Source organism: Eubalaena glacialis, chromosome 4 (genome assembly GCF_028564815.1).
Source record: "Eubalaena glacialis isolate mEubGla1 chromosome 4, mEubGla1.1.hap2.+ XY, whole genome shotgun sequence".
In the NCBI taxonomy this organism is placed as follows: Eukaryota; Metazoa; Chordata; class Mammalia; order Artiodactyla; family Balaenidae; genus Eubalaena; species Eubalaena glacialis.
The window spans coordinates 105286994-105306859 of record NC_083719.1 but is presented as its reverse complement, the minus strand read 5'-3'; the positions used below and the strand labels follow the sequence as shown (position 1 = coordinate 105306859).

The following is a 19866-nucleotide window of genomic DNA, read 5'->3' as shown; positions in this document are numbered from 1 at the left end:
ACTGTCAGCCTGTAATCTCTCCTTCCGGTTCCCACCATGTGCTTTTTGGCCTCAGACACAGACCACAGTCCTTGATATTTCCATGTTCTCCTAGTCGAATCAATCCCTTCTGGACTTATTTCCTGGACTTATATATATATGTATGTGATTGATCACCTTCAGTTTCCAGTCATGCCTGTTCTTCTGCATAGCCATTCGGCATAAACACCCCAAGACCAGCTCAAAATTAGCCTTTTAAACTTCTAATCCCTGGATTCGGAGTGACGTCAAAGGGGAAAAAATTAGCCCTATGGTGGATTGGTCCTTTGCTGTCAGCGGGGCCCTCAGCAGTCTTTGGACATTGTCCTCTCCTAGTCCCTCAACTTGCATGCCAAACACTCTCCATGCTCTCAAGCCCCTAACCAAACACTACTCATCCCTTTCGATGAAAGGAGTCACATCACTATCTTGCTGAGACAATTGAAAAATGAAGTATTCAGACAAGCACGTCTTCACCTGACCTACAATCACCTACACTTGCATCTACTGCATCATACATTCCTCCAGTTTCAGAAGACAAGGTCTCTCTCTTATTGATGTTCAAGCCCACTTTCTGATACCCCTGGGCTTGTTCTATCAGTTATTCCATCTTTGTGCCACATCTTCATCTTTTCCTTCTTTGCTGGTTCTTTCTCCTAGTTTATGTACAGGCTCACAAAGCTCTCTGATCAAAAAACCAAAACCTTCCTTAGACTTCACTTCCTAGAGTTACCTTCCTGTGTTTCCTTCACTTCTCAGCCAAGGCTCTCGGAACCATAGTCTATCCATGATGTGTCTGATTCCGCATTTCCCATTAACCCAGTCCACTAGAGTCTGGCCTCCATTCCCACTGCTCCACTAATATTTCTCTGGCAAAGTTCACCAATGATCTCTATATTGCTAAATGGCAAGGGCATTTCAGGAGTTCTCTTAATGCTGCTATTGGTAGTCCATATTGTTGACTATCTCTCGAGATTTTTCTTCCCTTGTTTTTTAATGTTTCTATACCATTTTGTTTGATTTTGCTTTTGTTTTATTTTCTGCTGTGCTATTTATTCTCCATCAACCTTGTAGCATTTTCTTTGACCTTCATCTCAACATAGCATCATTCCTAGGTTCCCTCTTTGGTCCTCTACTTTTCTCTCCACTGGAAAATTCGATCCAGTCTCATGATTTTAACTATCACCTATATGCTGACATTTCCCAAATTTGTCTCCCAGCTCTGACCTTCTGGAGTGTTTTCTTTTCTTTTCTTTTAATATTTATTTATTTGGTTGCAGCACACAGGATCTTCGTTGCGGCATGCGGGATCTAGCTCCCTGACCAGGGATCGAACCCGGGCCCCCTACGTCGGGAGCGTGGACTCTTAACCACTGGACCACCAGGGAAGTCCTTGGGGTGTTTTCTGACACCAACAACCAATTCTCTGATTCTCCAGATACCAACTGGGTATCCAACAATTCAATTCAATTCTGGCACTAACTACCCAAAGTTAGAGCCAACCTCATAGGTTAAGGGCTTAGTTCCACAAGACTGCCCCCACTTCAGATGCCAGCTGTAAGTCCCAGGCCAAGTGGCTATAAATCAGGGGTTCCCATGACTCCCCCCCATCCCCCATCAGGTTCGATAATTTGTTGAATGGCTCACAGAACTCAGGGAAATGCTTAACTTACATTTACTTCTTTATTATAAAAGACAAGTCAAGAACAGGCAGATGGAAGAGTTGCACAGGGCAGGGTATGTGGGCATGTAGAGCTTCCATGTCCTCTCTGGGTGCACTGCCCTCCTAGCACCTTGGTGTGCTCACCAATCTGGAAGCTCATCAAATCTTACTGTTCGAGAGTTTTTATAGTACTTAATTTCTTGGTGCCCTCCCCTCCCAGGAGGTTACGGATGGGGCCAAAAGCTCCCAAGCTCTAATCACTTGGCCTTTTTGGTGACCAGCCCCATCCTGAGGCTATCTAAGGGTTCTACCCTGAACCATCTCATTAGTATAAACTCAGGTGTGATCAAAAGGGGTCATTATGAATAACAAGAGACACTCCTTCTTAGCACTCAGGAAATTCCAATTCTAGGAACTCTGTGCCAGGAATTGGGGACAAAGACCAAATACAGTTCTTATTACAGCACACACCTCCACCCCAATCTCAATTTTTATAAAAGGGAAACCATCATTTTAGACCCTAAATCTCCTTTTCCTCCTATGTTCCATGGCTTAATTAATGGCATCACAATCCATGCAGCTTTCCTGGAGAGAGAAACTAAGAGTCATTCTACCTTCCTCTCTGTCAATCCAATCCATCACCTGGTTCTTCCAATATTATCCCTTTGACATTTCTCAAACCTATTCTCCCATTTTTCCTACTGAAACAATCTCATTTGGATTATTTCACAGACAGATAATCCCTGCTTCCTATTTTGTTCTCCATCAAATCTATCTTAAACCTTGCTACTGGACTCATTTCTGAAAAAACTCAAACCTGACTTTATCACATCCCTTCAGTGACTCCCTATGTCTTATAGCTAAGACCAAGCTCCTTCTCATGGCATAAAAGGTCGTCCTCTGTAACCTTCCTCCAATGCATTGCACCTGCTCAGGTACTACTACTCAATATATAACTTATGTTCTAGTAATATTAGTTCTCCATAATCACCAGGCTGTTTCACATCACTGTGTCTTAATTTAGGCTATTCTTTCTGGATAAAATGACCTCTTTTTTTTTTTTTTTTGGCTAATTCCTATTCCTCCTTCAAAATTTAGGTATCATCATTTCTTCTAAGAAGCCTTTTACTCAATCCCCACCCTGGGCTGGATGCTTCTCCACTATTCTCTTAAAATGCCTGTACATATTCTTATTTATCACAATAGACTGAAGCTCATATTTAATGTCATGGTAAGATATTGCTCAAGTTATAGTGAAATATGCTATCTTGAGGACAAGATCCATGTCTAATACATCCTAATATCCCTGTAACATACTATAGTGCTTAACAATAGTAGGTCCTCAAAAAATGTGTTAAATTCCAACCTTTGATATAAATAAAAGTACTTTAAAGAATATAAAGTGCTTTATAAATGCTATAATAATTATTAAGTTGAAGTGGTAAGCTAGTATCCCCGACTTCATATCTGAGGAAAAGGGCTTTTTAACTTTATTTTTTTTAATTAATTTTTATTGGAGTATAGTTGCTTTACAATGTTGTGTTAGTTTCTGCTGTACAGCAAAGTGAATCAGTTATATGTATGCCTTTTAACTTTAAATTGTATTCTGTATTCAAATGGAATATATGTTTATTTTCATACCTGAAGTATACCGGAGAAACCTGCAATTCCATTGATAATGAATTTGCTCCCCATTTGTGTTATAGGTTTAAAATTGTTACTTGCTTAGACCTTTCTACTATGAGTTGTCCAGAAGGCATTGTGGCCCTGTCACCTGCAGCCAAAGGGCAAAGCAGAGTTGTCCAAATGCAATGTGAATGCTGCTATGTATCTATAAATACGTAAGAGAGTTGAGGTATGTTCCAGCGGCAGTCCCGCCTTAACCAGGTATAAGTTTACCAAGGAGAAGAAATAAAAACAAACCAAAAAATAATAATAAAAGAGGCCAAACCAAGTCAGAAAGCAAGGATTCTATTCATATTCAAAACACTTTCCTCAGTTTGTTCAGCCTGAAAGAATTCTTTACACAAAGGCTATAGAAGAGCACAGAGAAATAGGGCAGTTTCTTCAAAGACTCATACTCTTCAGGTTGGAAGGGATCTAACAAATCAGGTCCTTCAGCCCTCTCTCTTTACAGAGGAGGAAACTGAAGACCAGAGAGAACGACTTCCCTAAAGTTTCAAAGAATCAGTAGTAGAGTCAAAGCCGGAAGTGAAGCAAAGAGAGCCAAGCAAGGAGAATTCTGAATGGGGGATCCAGGTCCTCCTGTGTTCTGCTCTCCTGTCCCAACCAGTCAACAGTCTAGCCACAGACCCCTAAGGATTCATCAAAAACACGAATTTGGACTTTCAAGTAGCCTATCCTTGTTAATTCCTCGCCTGGAATAATTTTTCCCTCCAGTTGAGGCCAAATTCTTTCTTACCCATCAACCTCACTTCAGATGTCACCACTTAGCTCAGCTCACCTCAAAAAAAGCAAACTGCTTAGAAGGCAGGAGAAGAAGTGAGCCGGAACTCTCCTTACCATGGTGCCCCCAATTCAGTGACTAATCTGCGTCTGACACATGACCCTCAGTATCTCCCAGGGAGCTGTCTGGAGGTCATGCCCTACACCATTTCTATTAGCATTTGATAATTATTGTGGAATTTTTTATCACACAGTATTACTTGTGTGTGTGTGTGTGTGTGTGTGTGTGTGTGTGTGTGTGTCCCGCTCTCCTCTCCCCAGACCGGGAGCTCCTAAAGGGCGTCCCTCACACCTCGCTCAGCCATGTGTTCTCAGCATAGAGTAAGCGGTTAAGAAACGCTTGCTGAATTACACTGGATTAGAGAAGAGTGGAGGTGCGTCACAGAGAAGTTACTAAACAATACAGGATTAAAATCAGAAATGAGATATGCTATGCTAAGGAATGCATTCCAACCAAAAAGTCAAGAAAAGGGAACAGGAAAATATGCTTGTCTTTAAGTAGGCTCCAGGACTGATCAGGTAGTAGACCAATCAGCTCACAGATATTAAGTAGCAGGTAACACTTAGAATAGGGGGAAAAAAAAAGGAAAGCTTCATTAGCTTCATAGCTAATTGATTGCTATCATATGGGAAAGTCAGGAGTAGTGCCTTGCATATACCAGTGGAAAAGTCCATCTGGTATAAAACTAGGATATGGGGAGGGGACCTGAGAGAAATGTAATTTGTATACAAACTCCCATAGTGTGTAATGAAATAGAAGAGAGAACAAGATGATTGTGATAGCTGAACCTTCATTTACTTCACTGCTTAAACTCACGGAAGTTCTTTTCAAAAATTGTTTTCTGGGACTTCCCTGGTGGTGCAGTGGTTAAGAATCCACCTGCCAATGCAGGAGACATGGGCTCGAGCCCTGATCCGGGAAGATCCCACATGCCGCGAAGCAACTAAGCCCGTGCGCAAAAACTACTGAGCCAACATGCCACAACTACTGAAGCCTGTGCGCCTAGAGCCCGTGCTCTGCAACAAGAGAAGCCACCGCAGTGAGAAGCTCGTGCACCGCAACGAAGTGTAGCCCCTGCTCGCTGCAACTGGAGAAAGCCCATGCGCAGCAACGAAGACCCAACACAGCCAAAAATAAATAAATAAATTTATAAAAAAAAATTGTTTCCATAATATTACATAGGGCATACGCCTCAAAAAAAGTCATCACATGTTACATTTGTATCCTCAAAGTATTTTTTAATGCCATGACATGCCCAACACCTACTTGGGTATCTTATAAACACTGAAAAGTGATTTTAGCACAGCATAATAACTAGCACATTTTACTGTTTTCATAATCAGGTTACAAAGTAATAAACCTAAATTGGAAGTGTAGAAATTGGTTTGTAAGTATCATCAGAAACTCAGTCTTATTATTTTATAGCCACATCTTGCTTTTGGATCAAAAATGAGCCTATCCATAGAATGGTTTAAAGGTGTTTAAACTATTCTTATTCATCAAATTTGGCTTCAGGCTGTTTTCAAAAATTGAATTCATTCTCAAAGAAAGAGGATTTGCCAACCTTATGACTATTCAAAGAATGAGCTCCTCATCGGCCAACCCAGCTGACCACAGGGTCCATCAGGTTACCCCACAGACACACTTTACTTCTTAAGGGCTGGCCAAGGCTCCCACAGAGGCATTGTGTCAGTGAAGATGTACGACATCCTGTTGGGAAGGACAAAGAGTGATGGGGCTCCAGAGAGAGTTGGCTGCCACGGCCTCTGCCAAGCTTTGTCCTTGGGGCTTGCTGCAGGAACCTGAGCTATGGAAGATGCCACACCCCTGGGAAGGGTTGTGTGGGTACTGAGGGACAATCGTGGTTCTCTAGGGCCCTGCAGAAATTGGGTCTTGGGGTGGTCAGCATCTGGCAGTCATGGATAATGCCTGCCTTCCCAGTTAATGTGGCCATGGGATCCCAAGTGTCTTGTTGCTTTGTGGCAGGATTTTTGTGTGACTTGTGTTTTTTTAAATGGAGACTATTCCTGGGCTGCAGTAAACTTTCTGAAGCCTCAGCATTGTGTTCATATTAACCATGAGGAGGGTGTCCACCTAGAAATACTTGTCCCTGCTTGTTCCTTCTCCCTGTCTTCTTTCAACATTCTTGTCAAGTTGCCCAGCTTGGAGTTGTCTGTCGTGCGCTAGCGTCCCATGGTTATAGTTAGAAGAGCAGGAATCTTCTGCTGATGTTGAATAGCTTGAGGAGAAGGTCTTTTTTCCTGCTAACCAGGTAAGCAGTCTGAGGAGAGCATGGGCATCGTTTCTGTGTTTGTGGGTATCCTGGTCAGGGTAAGATTGGGACTTAGATAAGATTCCTCTTGGGACATCCTTAATGTTTATTAGCTTCTAACTAGTGTTGTAAGCCCAATGGCAGAATCTGGAGATCTCAGTTCTTCTGTTCATGGCTTTTTATTCACTGTGACTAATAAGCTTCCTAATGAATGTTGGCCAGACTTAAAAAAAAAAAAAAAAAAAAGAATGAGCTCCAGGCTCTGGAAGTACCCCGCAAGAAGAATTTCAAGAAGATTTTGCGCAACTGCAGCATTTTTGGAAAAGTTCTTGGGTCCCTTAGGTGACTACTTTAAAAAAAAAACAAAAAACAACATTCACATGTTTTTAAAAACAAAATCGGTCACATTACTTTACAGAAACACTCTGTACTTGTGCAAAGAAGAACACAGCCATGGTTTTTAAAAATTGGAATCCATGAATGACTGCTGTGCAAATCACCATGTAACGCTGCAATGGAAACAAAGTTCCCTATGGTCAGGTCTGAGCACAGATGAAGACAAAAGCATCCAGAAAGGCACCTGTGTCTGACAGTACACAGAGAAAGCACCAGCGCCCAGTTGGTAGCTAAAGGTGCTCTCTCTACTCTGTCCTCTATGGATCATTAGAAATCCTTTCAATGTTAGAACTGTAGAAAGAAATGAAATGAGTCTCGGTTTTATAGTTGAGAAAGCAGACCTATAAAAGTTAAGAGACCTATGCAGGGATGCATAGACACCTAATGGGAGCCACTTTGCCTTCTGCATCTTTACTCTTCCCAAGTGACGTTGTACCCCAAGTGAGGATGTACAATTAATCATTTTAGGAGCCTGGTTCAGAGTAGACTGCCTGCATTTGAATTCTGGCTCCAACACTTCAACAGCTGTTATAAACTTGGGCAAGTCACTGTGTCTGTTATGCACAAAACGTGACGATAAGTGTACCTACCTCATTCCATGTATATATTTAAAAGCACATTGAACAATGGTTGCGCATGTAACAATGATATTACCTCATCTCATCTAAATATATCAACTGCTATATTTGATATGTTTTCCGAAGCTACCTGGTTTGATGTATTTTCTGGAGCTACCTAGTTTCTTCTTTGAAAGAAGATCAAATCTCTAAACAAAATATTCCTTTCCTCTACTGTGTTTTTCTTATGGGCAAAGGCCTCATCTTCACCTTGGTGACTGCCATGACACTCAGCATGGTGCCCAATACACAGAAGTACTTAGTAAATGTCAGCTGACACACGAGCCAATCTCTCTGGTCCTTATCAACTGTTAAATATTGCCTTTCTCCCAGCTCATAAGCCATTTATTATTCTCTCATCTCAGGTTCCGATGAAAGGTGTGACATTTTGTGATTTCAGAATTTGAGTTTAGAAAACATGTGATTCTTTGTAAAAATTTCAGAAAAGATTCTGATCAAATCAAGAACAAGTGTAAGAAATCTACCAACTTCACATCAAAACTAGTCCAACTTTAGAAGAGAGGAAGGGAAAGAGGGAGGGAGAAAATATTCTTGACAGTTTGTATGGGCTCTCAGAGGACTACATTATTTGTTATACAAAGCATCCAGCACAACATTTACGTTGTTAGGATCAAATGAGGAACTATTTTCTAATGAATTATAGAAATAGTACAGTGATAATAAAAGTTGTCATGATGAATAGTTTTTCTTCACCGTTGACATATGGCAACTCAACTCACAATACAGCTTTTACAGCACTACACACTAGGGGTTTCAAAATAATTTGTAGGATCACAAGGTAACTGTTTTCAGATAATAATCCTTAACAGTAAAAGACACAAAAATTAGAGTATTTCTGAGGTTCTTCCCAGTTTTTAACTCATTGCACAGGATGGAAGACATAATTTAAAAAATCTAGAAGATAACAACTATGGAGATATAATCATAAGCCTGACATATATGGACTTAAAGAAAACACCAACATTTATATACAGCAGCATCTCCATTGGGGAAGAAGAGGCATGTCAGCCACCCAGCTCAGTGCCTAAGATTTCAGTGATAGGACACAGAAGAGCACAGGGAGAGACGAGGAGGAGCATCTGCCAGGAGAGAAGGGGGAGATCACATAGGTTAATGGTGAAGTAGCATTTTTTTCTTCATCTTTTCAATATGACTCAATCTTCCCCCCTCTCTTTCTAACTTTCTTCTATTCTCTCCCCATCTCCTCACTCCTTGTCTCCAATGTCACATTTCCGTTTCTCCATTTTGGTCTCTGCTCTTCTTAAACAGGTCTCATCACTACTGTGACTTCTATCTAGTTGTTCACAGGGTGGCCCAGGTTTACTGCTGCCTCATCTGACTGGGGGCCTGTCTAGGATCATCCGGTTGGACAGGGGCACAGAAGAGATTAGAAGATGAACCGGTAACTTGAGGATGGGTCAGTCAGACAGCAGCCCTTCTGTCTAACACTCTGAGTCCACCTGGCTAAGGTCACTTAAGAAACCTCTGTTCTGATGGATTTATTTATCCATCAGTATTAAAACTGTGTAGGTCAACTTATTGGTAGATAATTCTTCTGCAAAGAAGTCTGGGAAAACAGAGGTTTATGGGAATAATGTCCACCATTTATTGAGCTCTCCTACAGTGTGCAGTCCAGATACTGTAGGATCACACTTAATCTTCCTGACAACCTCACGAGGTGCTTCATTGTGCCAAGTCCAACACACTTAGAGGCATATTGGAAGGTGGAGGTTCTAAGGAAAAATAAAACAACAAAAAACTTGATTCTGGCCTTAAATGACAAGAGCATAAGAACAAAACCCAAACCTTTGGCAAGTGGTTACCCCTGAGACAAGAAATTGTCAGGTGGGAGATGGGAAGAAGACCTTCCCTTTTCATTTTGTACCTATCTATGTTGTTTTAATTTTCTAGCCTTTAAAATATGTCAGCACAGATGGGGGAAGATTACGGTCTCATTTAAAATTTTCTTCTTTGTATTATTCTGTCATTAAGAAAAAACCAGTAACAAATGTTACAGGCAAAATTTTAAGAGCTTGTAAAAACAGTACCCAAGTAAGACAGTCTGAGTTATCTTTAACACTGCAGTTTGAGGGAGTTTTCAAAACCCTAAGTACGAATTTCACTCAGTGAACAATTCAACAGATATTTGTTATGTTCTAAAGTGTAAGGTACTGACCTATCTTTAAGGTGTTTACAATCTTATTTCCCTGCTATGTGAAAGCACTTTCTCTTAAATCTACAGCACAGGCCCTCATGCATTGCTGGTGAGCATGTAAAATGGTGTAGCTGCTTTGGAAAACAGTTTGCCAGTTCCTCAAAAAGTTAAACATAGAATTACCATATGACCCAGCAATCCCATTTCTAGGTATATGCTCAAGAGAAATGAAAACATCTGCTCATACAAAGACTTGCACACAAATATTCATAGCAGCATTATTCATCATAATCAACAAGTGGAGACAACCTAAATGTTCATGAACAGACAAAATGTGGTCTATCCGCGAAAAGACAACCCTCAGAATGGGAGAAAATATTTGCAAATGAAGCAACTGACAAAGGATTAATCTCCAAAATTTACAAGCAGCTCATGCAGCTCAATATCAAAAAAACAAACAACCCAATCCAAAAATGGGCAGAAGACCTAAATAGACATTTCTCCAAAGACGATATACAGATTGCCAACAAACAAATGAAAGAATGCTCAACATCATTAATCATTAGAGAAATGCAAATCAAAACTACAATGAGATATCATCTCACACCGGTCAGAATGGCCATCATCAAAAATTCTACAAACAATAAACGTTGGAGACGGTGTGGAGAAAAGGGAACCCTCTTGCACTGTTGGTGGGAATGTAAATTGATATAGCCACTATGGAGAACAGTATGGAGGTTCCTTAAAAAACTAAAAACAGAACTACCATACAACCCAGCAATCCCACTACTGGGCATATACCCTGAGAAAACCATAATTCAAAAAGAGTCATGTACCAAAATGTTCATTGCAGCTCTATTTACGATAGCCAGGACATGGAAGCAACCTAAGTGTCCATCAACAGATGAATGGATAAAGAAGATGTGGCACATATATACAATGGAATATTACTCAGCCATAAAAAGAAATGAAATTCAGTTATTTGTAGTGAAGTGGATGGACCTAGAGTCTGTCATACAGAGTGAAGTAAGTCAGAAAGAGAAAAACAAATACCGTGTGCTAACACATATATACGGAATCTAAAAAAAAAAAAAAGGTCATGAAGAACCTATAGGCAAGATGGGAATAAAGACACAGACCTACTAGAGAATGGACTTGAGGATATGGGGAGGGGGAAGGGAAAGCTGTGACAAAGTGAGACAGTGGCATGGACATATATGCACTACCAAACATAAAATAGATAGCTAGTGGGAAGCAGCTGCATAGCACAGGGAGATCAGTTCAGTGCTTTGTGACCACCTAGAGGGGTAGGATAGGGAGGGTGGGAGGGAGGGAGACGCAAGAGGGAAGAGATATGGGGCTATATGTGTAACTGATTCACTTTGTTATAAAGCAGAAACTAACACACCATTGTAAAGCAATTATACTCCAATAGAGATGTTAACAAAAATAAATAAATAAAAAATAAACCTATGGGAATCAAAAAAAAAAAAAAGTGGTCTATCCGTACCACAGAATATTATTCAGCAATGAAAAGGAGTGAACCACTGGTATATGCTACTTCATGGATGAACCTCAAAAACATGATGGTAAGTGAAAGAAGACAGATACAAGAGACTACATATTATATATGATTCCATTTATATGACATGCCCAGAAAAGAGAAATTTACAGAGATAGAAAATAGATTAGTGACTACCTGGGGCTGGGGTGGGGGGTGAATTTTGACTATTTTGTTTAACTACATTTTATGTCATACTAATGGGAATTAGTATAAATGGGCCCAAGGGATCTTAATGGAGAGAGGATGTGAAAATGTTCTAAAACTGGGTATGGTGATAGTGCACCACTCAGTAATGTTACTCAAAGTCATTGAATTGTACACTTGAAATGGGTAAATTTTATGATATGTAAAATATGTCTCAATAAACCTGTTAAAAATAATCTGCCTCTTGGGACATCATGTCCCATCATGAATGTGGGAATCTCTGACACATGTGGAATGACCAACGAGAACATATCAACTAGTTTACCTTAGGGAATGGAGTTTAAGTTGGTTCTGCTTCTTTCCTAAGGGTAAATGATCAAGTTTAAGAGCATGGATAAAAACACGCTCTTTTCTTTAAGAAGGAAGAACAGTCATTCAGGTGGCTGTGGAAGAGTCTGTCTCCAGGACCTGTGCTTTATGCCACTTGGAAATGTGTGAAATGCCTAAAGCTGGGCATTTAAAGAATTAGAAAGATGTGGAAGGGGAGGTCTACTGAAGTTTAGCAAATGGAAACAACTCAGCAGTTTAAAGGTGAGGAGCCATGAAAGAAAAGCTCAGCGCCAGGATGCAGGATGTAGAAATCAATGGATCAGAGATAAAAGCACTGGACAACAGATGTGAGAACACCAAATCAGTAAACAACATTTCAATAAGCTGGTAGGTCACTAAAGAGTTATGGCATGAGATCCTTTTACCATAAACTAAAAACCAAGATGCTATGTTGGATTCACGGAAATGCTCAGTGGCTGTCAAAGTGCCCTGTAGGTGTAGCTGATGGAACAGAGGCTCACTTCATAGGACACTGGTGCCTGCGACTGTTAAGAGTTAGGCCTTTTGAATTTTGACGGTTTTGTTTAATTACATTTTTTTTTTTGTTTTTTAAATTATTTTTTATTGGAGTATGCTTGCTTTACAATGTTGTGTTAGCCTCCACTGCACAGCAAAATGAATCAGCCATACACATACAGATATCCCCTCCCTTCTGGACTTCCCTCCCATTTAGGTTACCACAGTCCCAGACCTTCAACAGTGAGGACCACCACAGCTATGGCTTATGGAGCGCTGACCATGTCAGGCACTAGGTGAAGTGAATTTCTGACATTTCGCATTTAAACTTCAAGGCAAGCCTAATCGAAACATCTGGCTTAATTAAATTTATTTATTTATTTATTTATTTATTGGCTGCGCTTCACAGCTTGCAGGATGTTAGTTCCGTGACCAGGGACTGAACCTGCGCCCTTGGCAGTGAAAGCGTGGAGTCCCAACCACTGGATGGCTAGGGAGTTCCCACAGATGACTTTATTATTCTTTACAGATAATGAAACTTGCAGGTGCTAAGCAACTCACCAGGGTCAAACTTCTAGGAGATAGGAAAGTCAGACTTCAGATCCTAGTTTCCTAGAGCCTGCATTCTTAATCTCTTTCTGTACTGCCTTGACAAATCAGCAATTTCCAATGATATTAACATTGAGCCATGGAGCTGATTTGGTTCATTACATTTCTTTTTAAAACATTTAAAACCAGAACACTATTTATTTTTCTCCATCTTTTCAAACTCCTCAATTGATTGTTTTACCTTAATATAATTTTAATATTTTCTAATGCTGTAATTTTTTCTTCTTATCCCAAAGTTTATATTAAAAAGTATGCTGAAAAAAAAAAAAAGTATGCTGGGTAATCTGTCAGAGTTGGTGAGCTGGAAATTAGAATTAAAGAAGAAAAAAATATACAAACACACATATGGAAAGATATAAAATATATAGGTAATTTACAGAGATTTTCTTGCTAAATAGTCACTTTCAATGTTTGGACTTCAGCAAGCACTAAGAAGTCGAGCTATACTCAATAATTATTCATCTTTGCTCCTCTTGCTTCCAATGCAAGATCAGTCCCCAACTGCAACTCTTATTCTGTTTGTCAACTAATGTACACTGGACTACTATGTGAATTAATATATGTTAATAACTTAGAGCATTATTTCGTACACACTAAACGTTACATAAACATTAACTGTTAATATATAGTAATAGTAGTAGCAGCGAACTTCTCTGGGCTGACCACATACATACAAGGTGAGCACTGCTAAGAAAGAGGAGAGTATGGCCAGTGATTAGGAGAGGCTTTCAATGAAGGAAAGCTCAAGTTGATTTACAGAAGTATCTTAAGAGAGAGAAGAGAGGGCACTGCTTGAGCAAAGTAATAGAGAGCTGAGGAGGAGGGAAGAATGAGGGAACTTGATTCAGTACTACGTTTGGCACACATGTTCCTTATTCTTCTGCATTATCGCCTCAATTACAGGGCTGCCAGTGTGGCTGCCTACAGAGGCTGTGCAAGCTGACCAGGACTAGGAAACGGGGTTGAAATGGTCTATGTGTGTCCAGATCATTAAGGGTCTTAAATTCTTGGCAGAGGAGGCTTTTTTTTAAGAGTAGGTCATGGGGGGCCGTCATAGATTCTAGCGTATAGGAGGAGGGATAAAGATTCAAGGTCAAGCTCTAGAGTTAGGAGTCCTGGACTTGAATTTGAGCTGTTCTCTTATTAACTGTGTCTCTGCCTGGCTAGTTACTTAACTTCTCAGAATTTCAGTGTTCTTACTTGTAAAATGGAGATAATGATAGTATCGACCGGATTCTGTATGACAATGAATGCGTAAGTGTTGAGCACACAGCCTGTCACATAGCAAGCATTCTCCATAATTGGCAGCTATTATTAATTAAGAGGCTAAGGTCCTAGGTGATGAGGCCCATGTGGGTGAAGTTACAGATGCAGGGAATGGGGAGGAGCAAGCCATTCTAACACTCTTGAAGAAAATGTCCCTTGGGACACACAGACTTCAACAACTTTGAGCTTAGTGATGATTAATCTAAGATGAAATTCAAAACAGACAAGTAAGACTGGGTTTCCAAGCATAAAAATTTTGCTACTTAACATGATTTCAAATATGGAATTATCACACCAATATATCACTGTGAAAATGTATCTACCTGTCTTTAAATTACTTTTATTCTGTTACCAAAGCAAGAGTTTAAGAGCTCAGAAAAAAAGAGGGTCTAAAATCTTAGATTGAATCAGAAGTGACTTTAGTAGGCCTGGGAATTACCACTTTGCGGGGGAAAAACCAAAAACTCAATAAACCAAAGACTGCCAAATGGGTACACATTCTAACTGTGGAGAAGATTCAGTTATAGGCCAAACTTTTTATAATATCTTGTTTGTGTGTTTAATGTGGCAATGGCCACCATCGTCCCTTGAAGTACTGTAATATACACACATGGCTCCCCTCAACACTGCTCTTGGAGTTACAGAAAGACGGATACCAAATCACATTCATTCTTGTATTGCCCACCATTATTGAACAAAGAGTAGGTATTCCCATTTGTAGAACTGAAATGAATTTGTGAAACTGAATGTTCCAAATGAAGGGCTGGCTGTTCAGGGCCTTGAGCTTCAACGTGGTTGTGTATCTTCTACATAATTATTTTCTCAACATCCAAAGAGTTTTAATTTAACAAAATTAGTCTAATGCTATAGCAGATGTCTTCAATCAATCAGAATGATCTCCTTGACTGAGTATCTTGAGGACTGGGAGGGAATGGGAAGATTTAAAACTTAACAGCTGTTGGGTGGACTTGAATCATTCTGCTTTGTGTAGCTGGAAATAAACAGTGCCTTTGGATGAGCTCTGATCCAGGAGTTTAGAGTCCTGGGTTCCAGACCTACCAGCGCCACTTACCACTCCTGTCACCTCAAACATCTATGAAATGGTGACCTGACTAGCCACAACACCTCTTCTTCAGGGAGGTAAAGTTTATAAAAGAATGGTTAAGGAAATACATGTCATTTGCTGGTTCATCTTTTTCTTGGGCTTGAATTATTAGCATAAAGTAAGGATTTTATTTCTGGGTGAGGAAACAAGAACATTTTGTGAGAGTTATACCCAGAGCAATTTTTTCTCAATCACCTTTTTTCAGTCCGTAAAGAGGAAAGAACATCAGCTGAAGTTGACAATGCTGAGGTAGCCGAGGAAAGCAGACACTTGAAGAGAGTATGACCAAAGCCTTTGAAACCACAATTCAAAGCAGCTAATAAAAGCTATTCTTTTTCTAAAAGGTCGGCCCAAACTTCAATAAATGGGTGGAATATGCTTTTACAAACACAAGTCTTTATGTGGAACCAGGCTGTGTTCTTAAAAATGAGTAAATGCTGAAATAATGAATGATGAGGATTGAATTGTTTTAATCTTTTCTTTTTTTTTGGATTGAATCTTTACTATTAAAAAAATCTGTCATCTTTTTTATACTAGTAGCAATAAAGCATTTTAGATACCCAACAGCTTGGTACCATAAAAATTAAAATTGGGCTTATTTAGATATTTACCTGTCTCACTTAATGTTATAGTGATATAGAAAATGGCCAAACACTTAAAGATTCTTTTCTTTTTTAAAAGAAAAGTTTGGGAATAACAATCACATAAATAACCATACTTCTGGATTTTAAAAAGTACGTAAGATAAATAAATACATCTCGTTATAGGAAGCTAATCCTTGTGATCAAATATTTGAGTTTTCAGTTTCTTAAACCAGAAGAGTTTATAGGTCAAACAATGTGCAAATCCTATTACGCACATGACTCTTTTAAGAGGATAGTCACAACCCCATATCTGATGCTTTATTTTATGTTCATTGTGCTCCCTCACCCCACGCCCACACCCTCCCTCAAAAAAAAAAAAAAGCATATAAGAAGTTTGTGTTAAGTACCCAACAAAGGCAGGCAGTCTTTGAGGGGGAGAGATAAAGCGTATTTCATATTTGCCACTACTTTTCCTCTCTCGTGAGGGGAAACAGTGAAGGGGATGGGGGGAAAAAAACACCCTCACGCTCCGAATCGAATGACAAAATACGCATCTTTGTGAAGCTAGTGACCAGATGACATCTACGGGACAGCTGCATCTTCACCCAAGTCATTAAGATGTAAGACAATTAGAATAAATGTTGAGCGCTGCTTCTTGATGTGGCTTGGAGCTCTGAAGAGGCGCCCCAGACCTCCCTTGGGATTTATAAAACACCGGTCGTGCTCTCTTCTCAAATAATTCCCATCCCCACCGGACTGCAAGCTGCTGTGCGTTTCTGAAACGCGGCCGTGCCTTTTCTCTACTACAGAATCGGGGGCAAGAAAGAGACCGGGCGCCACAGAAAGAGTTCAAGCCACAAGTCTGTCCACGTTAAAGTTCCAGAAAACCGTTTCCACTCCCAACTCTTCCCTGGCGGAGAAGTTTGGGCAGCGCGCGTTCTACCGCCGCGGCTGGGATCCAGCGGAGGATACTTACTGGGCTGAGCCAATTTTGCTCTCTCTCTTCCCGAGCACTTTGGCAGGCTTTGTGTCGTCCACATCTTGCTGTAGTTCAGTCATCAGGGCCGCGTCTGGAGTGCACCTTCAGTCTCCTCCTCCCGCTTCCCCGACTCCCACCGTCCGGGACGCAGGCCCAGCGAACCCGCCGCGCCCTCCCCTGTGCCCTGGGCCGCTCGGCGCATCCGGGCCGGCCGCGCCGGGGGCCGCCAACCTGGACACGTTCGAGCCGGCGCGATTGGTCCGAGCTGGCGGGGCAGAGCCGGGAGGGAGGGAAGGGGAGGGTCGAAGCGAAGTGACAACCTCTTTCCCCAACCCAGGAGGCGGAGGAAGAGAAAAAGGAAACCTGTTGAACTAGTCTTGCGGGCAGAGGAAGCTAATTGGCCAAGCAGGTGAAACATCTGCCTAACCCGGCGCCGTACAAGTAGCCTCCTGGTAAACTGGGCTTTTTTTCTACCCCGACTGTAAATAGGGGGTTTGAAAAATGGGCAGCCAGCTGTAGATGCAGGAAACGACAGGACTGAGTGAGGCTCTCTCTCGCACAGATGCGCTTTGTGGGCTGGCCTGTGCCCCAGCCTAAATTATTCAAGTAGGGTGTAGTCTCTTTGAGGACCGCCTGTCAGAGCTTAAACAATAGGTCGGTTCAGTGACTGAGGTAATAAAAGGTAGTTGCCTGGTTGACCCTTCCTAGTTGGTAGAGGCGGAGGGGGGCGTGGAGAAGCGGCCATCAAAACCTCACCAGCAACTTGCTTACTATGCGCCCAACCAATAAAATGAAGCCTCTTCTTCCCGCCTTGCTGGTTCTGTCAAGTTTTGTGTTTGAAGCATCCACGTACACATTTAAGGAACTTTGAGACCTGCCATGTTCTAGCCATTATTCTAAACATCCATTTAGTAGAGTGAGGAAGAAGAAACTTTCCTCTGCCCTTCTAGGTTCTTCTGGCTGGTCTAAGAGTTAAATTGACGTGAGATAGATTAATAGGAGAAAATCAAATTTAATTACCTGCGTCCAGGGGGCTCCCTAAGAAAATGAGGCCCAAGGACAAGTTAGGCAATCGAGGCTTATGTGCCACCTAAGAGAAGAGAATGGGGCAGGGGTTTGGGACTTCATAGCATCGACTGAAAAAACAAAACAAAACTGCACAACCTAAAAGTTTAGAATTATGTTTTATTTGGCGGACTTGCTGAGTACTTAAGCCCAGAAGACAGCCTCTTGGATAGCTCTGAGGGATTGCCCTGAAGAGGTAAGAGAGGAGCCAGGATATATACGAGTTTTGGCAACAAAAACCAGGGAGTCAAAAGATTACTGTTAATTAAAGAAAAACCAGACATCTCAAGTTAATGAATTTAGCACTCTTCTGTGTATGGGGAGATGCAAGAGTCTGGGCTTATTGAAATCATTCCTTTGATATGCACCTGAACTGTCTGGGGCCAGTGTCCTGCTTTTTTCCGTCCTGAATCCCCTCAGGGTGCACAGTTGTGGATGGCTCCATTGTTTGAGGGAATGAAGGCAATTCACAGGAAGATGAAAATGAGCAAATGGGTGGCAAAAAATGTTTGCTGGGTCATACAGAAACAATGGGACACAGAGAGGAATATCAACAAGCAGACTTTGCTAGGTTCCTCCCTGTCTACACACCTAGTTCATATTATACTGTAGTAATCTACGGTGACAGCTCCCTTCCTGGAACAGGTCTTCTATCTAAATTTTTTTAGGCAGTTAGGGGAAAGTTCAAAGATTCTTCCCCAATCTTTTGGGCCTTGCTTGTTTTTAGCTTGAAATAATCTGCATGCCAAAGGGATGCATTTTGGGGTGGCAAACTTTGCTCCCCTGCAATAGCAAATAACGTATGTGTTGGTAGATTTGTAATTTGCTACAGAGTAGTTGAGAATAAGAATAACTAATATAAAACCTTATTGTTGGATGCCTAACTTTATGGCTGGGAAAACATTACTAACATTATGCTCTGGGGCTGCCTTCGGATTTTCTTCTAAAATTAATTTTAGATTTAAGAATAATTACAAAGAATATGCAACCATAGTGTTTATGTTGTGGAGGAAGAATGTCGCCTGCCAACAAGCCATCAGCCACTGGAGCCAGCCACAACAGCACACCCTGAGGGAATTCAGGACGGAGAAAAGCAGGACACTGGCCCTAGATAGTTAAGGTGCATATTAAAGGAATGATTTCAATGAGCCCAGACTCTTGCATCTTCCCATACATAGAAAAGCGCTAAATTCATTAATCTGAGGTGTCTGGTTTTCTTTAATTAACAGTAATCTTTTGGTGTTCCAACTACCCGGTTTTTTTTTTTGTTTTTTTGTTTTGCAAAAACTCCTATATATCCTGGCTCCTCCCTTACCTCTTTGGAACTGTCCCTCAGAGTGATCTAGAAGCTGTCTCCCGGCCCACCGAATACAATATAATTCTCAACTTTTAGGTTGTGTGTTTTTTTTCAGTCGACAATGTATGTGTGTATGTGTGTGTGTGTAAAAGAAAACACCTACTCTTCTAAATAACCTCAAACATTTTGGAGGTTCAAGTCCTTTCCAAAGTTTTCTTATTCCTTCTACGTTTACTAGCTTATATATTAGTCTGAGAGAAGAAAAGCATCTTTTTGTAACCTGCTTGCTCCAAAATGGACTCTCATGACACTTGAAAAATAAGTAAAAGAAAAAAGTTTACAGAAATTTCATTTGAGTTGGCTTGGTCGGTTCACTCTCTCTCTCTCTCTCTCTCTCCCTGTTTTTTCCTACCTGAGCACCACTGACCCCCTGGCTTCATGAGCCTGGCGGGGCAGGGTGCGGAAGGCTCTAGGTGCCCTGGAGGCTTGGAAGCCATCTCTTAGGTGTCCATAGCTGTCACTTCTTAGGGACATTACTGAGGCCTTCAGCTTCCAGGTCCCTTCTCTAGCTCACCATCAGACTCGGGGTGGGAGTGGGCTTAGAATGTCCCGAACTCTGGATAGTGACTCTCACCTTAAAACTCAGGTGCCCTTCAAGCTACCCCCCCTACAGAACTTGGACCAGAACTGACTTTTTTGCCCCGTAAGTAATTTTTTTATTTCTGTAAAATATACATAATATTTATCGTTTTAACCACTGGTAAGTATACAATTTAGTGACATTAAATACGTTCACAA

The 19866-nt window shown here is 41.0% G+C and overlaps 1 protein-coding gene across 5 annotated transcripts in view; it reads right to left on the bottom strand.

The window, feature by feature from the left end:
* The window catches only part of GRAMD2B (GRAM domain containing 2B), a 135151-nt gene that overhangs the window by 79283 nt on the left and 36002 nt on the right, over positions 1-19866 (bottom strand). For 2 of the 5 annotated variants that reach the window (XM_061188102.1, XM_061188105.1), the window contains exon 1: positions 16704-17025. The exons of the other annotated variants lie outside the window; for them this stretch is intronic. In XM_061188102.1, coding sequence (XP_061044085.1) covers positions 16704-16786 — 83 coding nt within the window. In that variant the 5' untranslated portion in view covers positions 16787-17025. Of the gene's footprint in view, positions 1-16703; positions 17026-19866 lie in introns of those variants that run through there. 5 annotated transcript variants of the gene reach the window in all.